Source organism: Mya arenaria, chromosome 3 (assembly GCF_026914265.1).
Source record: "Mya arenaria isolate MELC-2E11 chromosome 3, ASM2691426v1".
Taxonomy (NCBI): domain Eukaryota; kingdom Metazoa; phylum Mollusca; class Bivalvia; order Myida; family Myidae; genus Mya; species Mya arenaria.
The window spans coordinates 11153849-11167468 of NC_069124.1; the positions used below are offsets into that span (position 1 = coordinate 11153849).

The 13620-nt window shown below is 33.6% G+C and overlaps 1 protein-coding gene across 1 annotated transcript in view; it reads left to right on the top strand.

Moving 5' to 3' along the window:
• Positions 1 to 3374: 3374 nt before the first annotated feature.
• Positions 3375 to 13620, top strand: part of LOC128225661 (cholecystokinin receptor type A-like) — a 33979-nt gene continuing 23733 nt past the window's right edge. Inside the window, exon 1 of the mRNA XM_052935572.1 lies at positions 3375 to 3831. Coding sequence (XP_052791532.1) covers positions 3492 to 3831 — 340 coding nt within the window. The 5' untranslated portion in view covers positions 3375 to 3491. The remainder of the gene's footprint in view (positions 3832 to 13620) is intronic.

Below are 13620 nucleotides of genomic sequence, written 5' to 3' on the forward strand. Positions count from 1 at the left end.
AATAAATTGTCTTAAAGACTAAAAACGTTGCAACATGAACTGTATTTATTGAAGTAAAATGCGCGCAGATCGTCTATAACGAAAGTTGTTTATTGGTGTACGTTTGTATCATTTTGAATTGCTTTCCCCATCTGGTTTGCATTCATCAATATAAGTTTTACCCATGAAAATTATTAAAACGCACTTAGTTTGAAACCCAATGTTTTCACAGAAATGTTTACGTCAAATTAAAAGTGGTGTGAAGTCAATTCATATTAAACAAACACTTTACTATATATCATCGACGTAGTCACTTTGAAGTATATGTATTTCCACACAATTTGAAATACTTTGAAGTCAAGTGAGAATTGAGATGAATATTAAAATAGGCAGTTATCATAATAATACTATTGCTGTTAATGGTGCAGTAAATGCAAAAGTTAACTTAAGAGACTTGCCCACACACAACGTTTTAAATCTAGGGATGAGACTTTTAACTCAAAATTGCAAATCTTCATGATTTATATTCAAAGATGAAAAAAATGGTAAAGCTGACAATATATTTTGCAAATACAATGTTTAAGAAATATGAACATTGTTTTTGTCAAACAAATTCTTCATTAAGATAATCATACCCTAACAGGTATTATTTTAAACTTAGATCAGCTTTATAAGTTCTTATTGTATATTATTTGCTGGACTCATTTTTTTTTAAAAAGAAATTGACCGTCTTTTAGCATTTTTATTTAAACTCAGTTTAATTACCTTACACCAATTTCCTTTTGTTTGTAAAACAACGACACGACACGAGAGATATTTCATTTTTTTTTTTTTTTTGGTCATGTTTTGGTTTAAGATAAACAAGAAGTATATAAGCTTTCAGAAATAATATATTATTTATCTCATCATTAACACATATTTTCAAACTGTACTAAAACAGCAAAATTGAATTACGAGTTAAAAGAACTCGCACAATTGAACATACTGTTATGCCCGCGGAAATTGGAAAAATCGACGTTTAAAAGCAAACTCAACAAGTTCTAGAAATACTCATGGTCGGTTCTTTATCAATTACTAACTTCCTTTTGGGAACATTATGCAAAGGAATTAAACTGTTTTATCGTCTTAGAAAGGCTTGAAAATTTAGAGCCATCTAATTTCAGCCTTGACTGCAAGTGATAAATCTCCAAAAAAACATATAGTTCTATGTAGAAATGAATTTTATTAGTCTTTAATGAAAATATGATGCACACGTTACGCAAAAACTGTAAGCTTATGAAAACAAGGAAGAAAAGTGATGTTGTTCTGTGCTAAACAACATAGCAAATTGTTTCGAGGTTTTGAGTAGGGGTGTGCTACCTTCATTTGAAGATAAATTATGATATTTAAGGCCTTAGTCCATTTTTATGAGTTCGAACTGGCTGCAGACATTTGTGTCTTCAAAATAGAGCTAGAATAAATAATTATACACAAAGGAAAATTGTATTTACCAGGCTAATGACACGGCCTAGAGATTGGTATATAAACCGGTTTAAGAACAATCACCTAACACTGGATACGGCCTAAAGATCGGTAGATAAACTGGTTAGAGAACAATCACCCAAAACATGACACGGCCCGAAGATCGGTAGCTATACTGGTTTAAGAACAATCACCTAATCGAAAACACGAATTAAAGGTCGGTAGATATACTGGTTAAAGATAAAAATCACCCAACGCATGACATGGCCTGAAGATCGGTAAATAAACTGGTTAAAGTACAATCACCAAACACATGATACGGTCTGAAGATTGGTAGAAAAAATGATTAAAGAACAATCACCTGATGTATGTCGGTAGATAAACTGATTAAAGAACAATCACCAAACACATGACACGGCCTGAAGATAGCTAAATACATTGGTTTAAGAACAATAACCCAACACATAAAAAGCCTGAAGATCGGTAGATATACTGGTTAAACAATAATCACCGAACACATGACACGGCCTGAAGATCGGTAAATTTACTGGTTAAAGAACAATCACCGAACACATGACACGGCCTGAAGATCGGTGGATTAACTAGTTAAAGAACAATCACCACACACATGACACGGCCTAAAAATGGGTAGATAAACTGGTTAAAGAAAAATCCCCTAACACATGACACGGCCTGAAGATTGGTAGATAAACCGGTTAAAGACCATTCACAGAACAAATGACATGGCCTGAAGATCATTAGATATACTTGTTAAAGAACAATCAATCAACGGACGACACGGCCTAAAGTTGGTAGACAAATTGGTTAAAGAACAATCTCACTACGCATGTCGGTAGATAAACTGGTTAAAGATCAATCACGCAACAGTCGACACGGCCTAAAGATCGGTTGATATACTAGTTAAAGAAAAATCACGCAACAGTAAACCGGCTGGTCAGTAAACCTTAGTAAAAATACCACCAAATTTAAAATTGAAAGTATGAAAGCAAGTTACGGAATGTTAAAGTACACAACAACCGCATTCAATATAATCAGCAATTGAAGTATATGGCTTGAGCATTGTTGTTTAATCTCAAAATGTTCAATGAAATAAACTAAGACATCGTCAAAACAAAATCAGCATATTAGGAACAAATATGTGTTTTGTAGAATTGCAATCACAATTTGTCCGAAAGAAACATATTTCTTGTCTGCCAATGTGCCAGATAAAAAATGACGGATTTTTGTATAATTGTCATCACAAATTCCGGCCTATCAACGCAAGCGACACAGATTGTGGTCAAATACAGGTTTGTTTCACTTTGTATCGACAGAAAACTCCAAAATTATGTGTGTGTTTTTTTTTTACTTTTGTCTTTATATGGCAGAAAACAAGCTTCTGTCAATGGAATATGTTTATTGACTGTTTCCTTATATTAAAGAGATATTGTTTTTCAAAATATCAGTGTTAAATTTCAATCCAGTAGACATCATTGAATCGCAATACACCCGTTACCGTATAGACAACTTTTCAAATACCTGGGTGAAATTTTGTTGCTACTGATTTTAATGTAGCATGATAGAGAAGGTGAGATGTATTAAAATTACCTCTTCAAATACAAATATAACATCCTTTGGTAAAAGTATTCTATGAAATTAACAAAGCTAAAACTAAATCAGAAGTTATATTTTGTACCCAACATACATTTTTGTAAGTAACTATATCATGTCGTGAATTCAGTGCCGTTTTCTTACAAATTAATACATTCCTTTATTCTAAACATGATTATTATGAGTTACAGAAATATTTATCTGAAAGCAAACAATTAATTGTTCTGCCCCGTCTCTTACAGGGAAAAGAGCCGCTCATGCAGTTTGAAAAATATTGGTTATTCCACGGAAGCAAATAGAACAGACTCGTCTTTGGAGACGGATTGTTTCTTTATCATTTCTCGGGTGTCGATACTAGGCAATGGATTGAATAAATAACACATGATTTATAGAAAAAAGTAAATTAGTCCGGACATAATTCAAACGGCAGAGAAACAAAAATGGATAACGTGACCATGACTTTAAATGACAACGATTCCTTGGAATACAATGGTACAAACAGAACTCAATTTAGGCAAAGAAGTTCAGCTTTTTCACCCGAGTTGAATATTACACTATATAGTATAATATTTGTTTTATCAGTGTGTGGAAATGTTTTAGTAATTGTGACATTAATTAAAAACAAGAAGATGCGGACAATTACAAACCTTTTTCTAATGAATCTTGCCATAAGTGACATGATGTTGTCTGTGTTGTGTATGCCCTTCTCCTTGGTTGCAATGTTGCTGCGTGACTTTATATTTGGAGAGGCCATGTGTGTTATAATCAGGTATTTCCAAGGTAAGTAAAGCATATTATAAATGTATAGAATTTTTTTAAACCGTTCAGTTTCATGGTCCCCACAACTTACAAAACCTTACCAACTGTGATTAAGATTAGTTTTCATTGGATGCTATTTTCTGTTTGCATATGTATTGATGAATTCTGTTGTGAAAAAAATCCGCTAAATATCTTTTAATATCCATATATTTAAAAAAAATGATCACATTCAGAGTTCGTAAGCCACAAATGTCTTTATCTTATTATTTTATTATTTTTATTTCTAATTGTCCTCGGATGATAAAGTCATATTGTGTGACCTTTGTGTGGTTAAAACGATAAGAGACGGATATATATATAATGAATGAATATGTAAAGAGTTTGAATGGAACAAGTTTTACGCATATAATGTAACGTGAATAAGGTACGAATCTTAAAACACAATTTATTTGCGATAAGATGTACACGCCGTGTTTGAAAATATCAAAATGCACAATGACCAAGGTCCAACATATTGCTACAAGGCAAGAGACAGTTTTACAAAATAACGTTTTTGAAAGTGGTAAATGTTGGGAAAACCGCTTTAGCGCAGTCGTTTCAAACGAAAAAGAATGTATTGAAGATTTGAACCAGTTTGCGAAAGCCCAAATATTTTTTTCCTTCAATTTTAAGTTTTTCAGTATGACTATAAGACATTAAAAGATGGCATCTGGGATTTAGCAAGGTATATTGCCCTTTTGTCATCTCGTTGTCCGCCGTTCAGGAAGGCTGAGAATAGTTCACATTTGTTTAGTTTTAGGCATCTTGTTATATGCCATTAAATCATCAGTTTTCAACTTACGATTACTCAGGATTTCAAGGCAATAAAGTAGAGGATTATACGAGATATTTATTTTGTTTTTAAGCAAAACGTATTTCGAAAAAGCCATTTCAATGAAAAATATAAGATTCCGATTGAATATTTGAGAAGAACTGTGCCCGTTATTAGTCTATCATAAGACCTTTCGTGTATTAAAAAGCATAAACCCCATACAATACAAGTTTTCAAACAAATTGTTGATAAATCTTTATTCAATATTGATATCAGTAATAGTATGATTCCAAATATCATTTGAAAATGAAATATAATCACAAAGAAAAGGACCCTCACGCGTATCATCTACATATATTTCACTTATATGTGAGACTTTCATTAATCAACAAAAACACATAACTAACACATAATATAAATCTAAGACTCTCCGTGTTTTCAGAAGTACAAACATCGGTTACTGGCTAAAAGCACAAACAACAAAGGTATTCATAATGCCTACGTTGATAGCAAATCCAAGAGCGAGCAATTTTGTAAGACAACCGATATCTAGTGCATTATGTTATATATGTTCGTAACTTTTACTTTAATAGTGGCAATTTACAAATGATCATAGTCGTAGGTAAAACATACCAAGCGTCAAATGCCATAGGGAATTATGTGCCATACTATATGACTTTTGAAGTTTATTTATCGTAAGAATGCGAATCTAATTTTAACCATAGGGAGACAATCTGAACAAATTTGAGAGAAGACGTCTTGCTGATGATGCATATGGAGGCTATTCGTTGCCAAAAGTCCAGACGTGTAATTCCCACAATGTCCTTCTTAATAGTACTAAATATCTCTTACATTTGTCAATGTAGACGTGCTATTTGTTGTTTCTATTCGTCAGTTTTTCCGTATTGATTTGACATTTGTCATAATAGTAGTCAAAATGTGTATTGGTCAGATCTACTCTGTATAAATTCACTAAAACATAGATCGTATAACTTGCTTTTAACAATATGATGATGCTATTTGGAAAGCCGAATCATGCATATGTAAAACTGCAATCCTACAGTCGACACTCGCATTCGTAAAATGAACATTTGCAGTCCAACAAGTCCACGTTTACAAAAGTGAATTGACAAGTTCAGAATTACAAGGATAGACGATTTCGCATATACCTTATATGGTTAATGTCACGGAAAGAAACGAAGGTGAATGGACGGAGCTAACGAATCGGATTTTCTTTCGTTTATTTCCGTCGAATCAAGCAAGGGAGATAACATCTTCGCCTACTTCCTGTAAATTCCCGGTTGTAAGTCCGAGTACTCTCTCTTTATTTCACAATAAATACTAAAATTAACTTCATCTTTTATTTTATTTTGACGATCAATGTTCCTAAATGGGTTATAAATCACCATATTATTTAGTCAATTGCAGTTGGGCGTATCTGAGCTGGGCTCACGGACCAAGATTAATACTGTCACTGTTTTTTTTACCTATATACCCAAGCAAGCAAAAATTGTTCATTTATTTTATTTACAAGTGGACGGGCGTCCGTTCAGTGTGTGTGTGGGGGGCCTGTAGGGCCTGTGTCCCCCCAGTTGACCCGCAAGTAAACTTAAAGGTTAATTATTTTGTCAATATTTTTCAGAAAAAAGTACTTATTTACGCCATAATGCACCAATTCAGAGAAAAAATATTTAAAATATTCTAGGGGGAGTACCCCTAAACCCCACTTCCCACTTTTAAACATGTTAATGTCATGCCCACTCGAGGGATCATGTCCAAAAAGTTGTGCCCCTAAGTAACGCCCCTCTAACGCAAGTCCCTGTTCAAACCCTGCTCCTCCAGCAAACCCACGGAACTTTTGATGGACATCATAATGATATCCACCTAGTTTTGTCTGATGGTATACATTTACTATCTTAATAAGCATGTATGGTGTAAACGCAAAATGTCAATAAATCATTGAAACAAAATATCCATGTGGATGAAAGAACAGCCCTCCAACCCATTTGTGTCCCCCAGTTATGAATTACGGGATCTGCCACTGTGAACCATAACAATCAAGTGGGGGATTTCAAGAACATGAACAAATAGAGTTTTCAATGCTTTCTATACAATTAATAAGATTACTCACAATAAAACTGATCTTAATTGTTTGGAAAACTGCCAACTTTTTTCATTTTTCTTAAAACGTTACTGTAGTATCACCTTTAGCCATAAAACATAAATTTGCGAACGTAAAACTGGAAAACTGTATCTGATCTTTTGTCAGCAGTCTTATACCAATGGTATCCAGACATTTACGCAAAAATTGGCTCATTCCAAAACAAAAATAAAAATAGTTGTCAACACGTTCAATCTGTGAGAGTGCAGCTTTAAAAGAAAAAAATAAGACAATGTGACTTTTCATTCTTGAAGTATAATTTAATGCTAATGACTTACATTTTGTTGTGTTTGAGTCAAGTATCATTTTGCATACATCTCATTTCATGTCATATGTGCGTATTAAATACAAATAGACAAAACATGTTGTAATATCATATATTATTTTATTCGACATGAAATAATTTATAATCCATCCTGTTTCCAAACCATAGTCCAAAGTATCATAATATAGATGATTCGTAATGTCCATAATAAGGTTCGCAATGTCCATGGTCCAAAGTATCCATAATTGGTTTAAATAGAGCCGAGTGATAGTGGAAATTTCCGAAAGACGTAAGGAGGAGTTAAGACATGGTTAAGGCGGAGCTATCTATAAATTAAATTAAATTCATCTCGTAAACATGTTCAAATGCGAATGAAAAGTCACCACCATACAATGTACTTTGTAGAACTACGAACTGAAATCTGTCTTCTACACCCCGCCATGTAAAACTCGGCATGTGACTTTCACAGAATGACGTGTCTTTACCATACACAACTTTATAAACACGACTGAATCGTCTGTGAAAAGATGCAACGAGAATTAAACTTCAATCGATACAATGAAAAATGAAAATGTGCAGTGTAAAATGTAAACATATAACCGATGAGTTGGCGGTTGTAAAATGTAAATTGGAAAATCATCAATGTTACAAACCTAAAATACACACATACACGTCTGGACTTTTGGCAACGAATGGCCTCCATAGATGCATACCAAATGTCCTGATTTGTTGTGTCTTCAGCCTACAGATCAGAATATTTAATGCATTTTGTGTATGTGAAAACTTAAACATAGACCATTTTAGCGTCGTGCCGGAGCAAATCCGGACCCATGTGCATTCCGTTGTATGCATCAGTTGGCGCTACATACACAATGTTTTCCTATGCATCGTCTCGTTTCAAACGAATTGGTTTTTATGGTTAAGTATTTTACAACGTTTAACCTCATTTCCAATAAAAAAGCAATGCAAACAAACTTTGTAGTTTCTAGCAGTTTGTACGTTCTAAACATGTTTGTTTTTTCTGTGCTTTTTTAGACAAGGATATCTTTATAGCCGAATAAGGAAACAAAATATACCCAAGGCGGCCGTATTTTATACAGTAGGTCACCTGCTTAGGTACGTTTGTGTGGGACTATTTTGGCAATCGGTGTGTTCGCATTCTAATAAATTGGCTTTGTATTAAAACCAATTGTGTTTCACTGTTCGCAACAGTGAATTCAAGAGATACAATTTCAAAGTGGGGCGCGGTCTTTTATAGAAAATCTGAAGTAAATTGGCCCTGTGGTTATTATAGAGGAGACGTCGTGAAAGTTTTTTTTGTAAAAACGGCGAAGAACAAAGCCAAACTTTATACCAGTAATGTAAAATCGGGTTGCTGGCTTTTAGCACTGTGATTGAAAATCTGAAACGTAACAAGCTTAACTTATTTCATTAAGCATGTTTTAAACTTAATCATGATCTCATCAAATAATAATCAATTCATCGTGATGAGAATTTAACTCAAATAACACCAAAATAAAATAGTTTCCTGAGCGTATTCCTGTAAAAAGGGACTAAAGATGCGTCGAGAAATAAACCTGAATTCAATGCCGGTGTCATTATTTTACTTTATCAGATAAAGTTTCATTGTTGTCTGACGGCTTCTTGTTTCTAGAAAAGTTATTATCATGTCAATTGCTTTTTCCGGCTTAGCGACGTGTTACACCATTAGTGTAAGGAAATCATCACTTTAAATCATCCCAATTGATGTTCGTGTATTTTATTCACATTTTGGCGTCTATGGTCGTACATATGTAGACCCGCTAGGAAAGGATATAAGGTACATTAACATTGAAGGATGCGTTGAGAACATTTCACGGAAAAATTAAGGTTGCACTCTAACAAAAGTCTTAAAATCAGCTTATTTTGGCACCAATATGCCTTCAAATCAGTCATGCAAGATAACTTTCGATAAAACAGATCTGAATTGTTTGGAAAACTGCCGATCATTCCATTTTTCTTAAGGCGTTAATAATCGTTTAAGCCATAAAATATCAATTTTCTAACTTAAATCTGAATGGCAGCGATCTTATCATTTGTCAGCAGTTTTATATCACTAATTTCCAAACATATACGCAAGAAAGGCACATTTCACGACAACAAATAAGTAATCTTAACGGTCAATTAGTGATAGTATAGCATCTGGTATTTTATGCGAACGTTGCAATAATCGAGTGCACGCACGAATTAATATATTTTACCAATTGATTCCTTTATCAAGGAATGTTGAAAATATAATTGATACATACGTCGAAATAAAATATGAGTTTGAGTAAAATCGCTGTAATAAATGGCTCGTAGATTTGATCATGGGTGTCCTAGGGTCGGATAGCTTAGAACACACTCTTTCCATGAACCAAACATTAATATGAATACAGGGGCTCGCGGATTCTCCCCGAAAAGATGTGTAATATTCGAAACGATTAATTTACTAATGAGAGTTATGAAATTGATGTAATCATGTTGACCTGCTTTCTTATAAATTCCGAATCAAGTTTGCTGTATTAGTGACATCCGTCGTATTTATTTATTCAAAATACCGCCCTAAATTGCCCAGAATCCGGGGTACTAAAGAGGAAGGTGATGACATGCTCTATTACCGACATATTAATATATGACAATCAGTTTTTAATCCCCTCAACATGACACCATAGAACGACAAAGTTATTTATACGCTAGCCTTGTCTTGAATATTCCCCCAAATTTCTTACGGTAAGGCTGAATCAATGAGTTTTGCCTTAATTAGATTGAACCTTGTGAATGGTTGAAATGATTTATATAATCCCATTTAATTTTGTGTTATTATGATTGCTTTCGACAACCTTCGGTGAAAGGACAATGACAACGTGATGTATGCGGTTTTTTTCTGCAGGACACAGGCACTCGATGCTATTAAAATTGACATACGAAGGTAATTCGGTTTTTCATTTGAATATTGAAGTTCACTTCCATTTTTATCGACCCCTTCGTCTTTTTTATGATTGCCAATATCTGTCTCAACGAGGTTAATGCATATAACTAGTATGCCCATTGTGAAAACATCTGTTAGCAGGACTCTGGCACATTTTGTTACCTTTGGTCTAGGTCAAAATCACTGCAACACAAACACAAAGCCATGGTTTTACCGTTATTTCGTGTGTAAATTTATCATTTTAAGCAAACTTTGACAATGCTTTTGGCTAGTAGGTTGTTCCTGAAAAGAAGAACGTTAACATTACATTTGGAAATCTTTGGTAAAGGTCAGTTTCATCAAACAAAACACATATCTCTCCAGCGTCGGAAGTGTGTCCTCTTCTGTCTTGAGCGTGTGCGTCCAAAACGAACAGATTAACTGTGTTTCCTGTAACTGTCTCTTCGATCAATGTTTCTGACCATAATTATGAAAAAGAACAGTGCGAACATGAAGTTATTCAGGTTATTGTTAATTGTGACTCTCTTTCCTTGCAATGTAATTTTATTAGAACACATCATGTGACAGACAAATGAAATATTACATTATGGAAAATGAATATATAATCAAAAGCAGCAGCCAGGAACTGGGCAAAATATGAAATCGAATTTATATTTTCATGAGTAAAATATTAATGCAAAATGAGTAACATTTCAACGGAAATCGAGTGTTAACCATTTTTCAATTGTTAATTGTTTCTTTAGTACCTTAAGTGTAATTGAACAAGCTGCAGTCTACTTGGTGCGTAAGGTATACATAGACATTCCCTTTATTGCCTTAATGGTGATTTAGATACATGGTACAAGTGAAATAATATTGAACAAAAAATTTCGACATATTTTAACATATTATATAAAAATTCAATTTAGTGTTGAGAAATCAGAAAAAAATAAATTGCAATAGGAAAATAATCGAAAATCTATTTACAATAGTTTAAATCACACCATAGTAAGCATAGGCCACAAAAACAGCAGACAACCGAGTGATTATTTTGTACGGAACATTAATATCTACTGACACTCTCTTCGTGCATACCCTATCTCTGGAGAACCACATTCGATCCCGCTTTATGAAATGGAATTTGCAATTCAACGCGTGCCCAGTTGAATTGCTAGAATAATATCACGTAAACCAGCATTCCCATACTCCATTCCATGTTCTCAACGACTACTTAGAAATAACAAACAAGACAATATCATTTTAAAATTTCAATTATTTCAAATATTGAATTGAAGTAGAGCACTTGGACAATGACTGATGTACAACATAAAATACAACATATACTTATATAATAAATATAACATATTTTATCATGTCACTCGATAATCATTATCACAATATATGTAAGAAAATGGTAAACATTTTTATATACATGTTAGATCCATCAGTGATAATCCTCGTAATACTATCATTATTATTATGAAATTTCAACTTAAACAAAACGCTGTTACCCAGTCAAATGTCCAAAGCTGAATGACTTTCAGCGCCAAAACTCCTCGTGCAACTTGAAACTATGAACACCACCTATCGGATATTACTTTCAATATAAAGGGAAATTAAGTTTTTACTTATTCATTTCATTCAAATTAGGAAAATTATATATCTGTTATTTCCTTTGTCCTCAAAAAGTGATTTAGTTTAAAAATATAAAGCACATGCAACGTAGTGGCTTTCAGGTTTTAGAGTTTAAACAATTGAATGTAATCAGTTATGTTAATATGACCTTAAAGTCGAACAATACTGTATGGTTAATGTGTTTGCTTTCATTAGACATATATACAGTGAGATTCCGTTGTCGATAATGGTTGTGGCATTTTTCTTCGTTCCACACCATTCTTTACTAGCCCATCTAGGTTATAAGGCTGCCTATGAAATCTCTTATAAGCTAAACATTTTATATCGTTAAAGAGCCTCGTTATCAAATCTTTAGTGCCTCGACCTTTGTACCCCAGCAATAAAAACAGGTCAAAATACCATCACTATTTGATGGACTATAACATTTATGTTAAAATGTACGGACTATTCAGTAATAATAAAACACATAACAGTGTTGAACTAAGGGCATATCACCAAAAGACAACGATACTATAGGCTTTCAAAGACAACGGTGACAACGGCTTTGAACCACGTGACTGTTAACAAGCTCTCTGCTAGGAACAAGCGCTGCTGGCTTCGTCACTGTAGTTGACTTTGTCTAACACATATAAATACAATGTGCCAGACAAAGTGGTAAAAAAACCCCACAAAACAACAAATCTTTATTATTTTTGGCAATTTTGGTTTTAACACACCTTCGGATCAACCATACAGCTTAAAACATTGGCATACCATGTTATGTGAAATGTGTAGGTTTTCGGTCATTGTTAAAGATAACATTTTTTTCGAAGACGCATCAACTCGTCTGCATTTTATTGGAAATTAAAGCTTAGCCTTTTTATGGCCTGTCCCGTGTAATAAACCGCTAAAACGACATGTTTTTCAATAGGGGATTCCCTACAATCTTTTATATATATAATACTAATGCCTTTACTGTGTGTGCTAAATGTGGTGTCCTTATTGTTTCGTTTTATAACATCATTGTAACGGCTCTACTCTAATCCTAATATTCAATGTTCACCAAATATATTTCTTTAATTGAATACGGTTCCATCCACTAACTATTTCTTAACAGCTTGCTATATACATATTCTAAATGAGCACAAACTATACGAAATGTACGATGATAGTAAGCTGAAATTATGTGTGATTGTTGAAGGACATCTGTAGAAGCTTTGTTTTGGGGAGGTTCCCTAAAACGTCTTGAACTTGTACGTGTAGATATCCGTACCTATACAATATGCAGCTTTCCTTAAAGTCCGGAATAGAAATTTAACGTCAACGTGTACCGATATGCTTTTCGACTCAAGCATAGTTCTTATCATTAAAATCCACCTTACATGATGCTTCTTAAACCTGTATGACGTAGATCACCAATTGTACATGCGTCCTAGATATCCGCTACACGTTTTATTTGTGTACACATACTCGTATGTACAAAAGAAGGATTTCACATTAACCCGGACAAGTAGTGTATTATTTCCATCCTAATGCTATGCTTTCGACGAATTGACCGTTATAGAATATGAGAAACAAAACATACTCGGTATTTGAATAAAATCAGGCTTGATTGCTTTTTATGTTGTACTACGAGAATGCTTTCATATAATTTCCTGGGAAAATATCGTTTTATTGGATAATTACACAGGACAGGCCATAGAAAAACAATAATATGTACTATAAAGTTTGGTTTCCAATAAAAGACAGACAGATTAAGGGGTCCTTGAAATAAAATGGTATATTATGCATTGACCGATAACCGAAACATTCCGCATAATCGGAATGCCAATGTTTTTATAACCGTATGTTTGAAATGAAGGAATCAAACTTAAACCGCCAAAATAATGACAAAGCTATGAAGTGTTTGATAAATAAGTCTTGCACATTGTATTTGTGTGAGAAATACAAATTAAACTTCAGTGACGAAGTCACCGTTGTCTTTTGGTAATATGCTATTTGTTGAACAGTGTTAAGTGTTTTGCCTATTT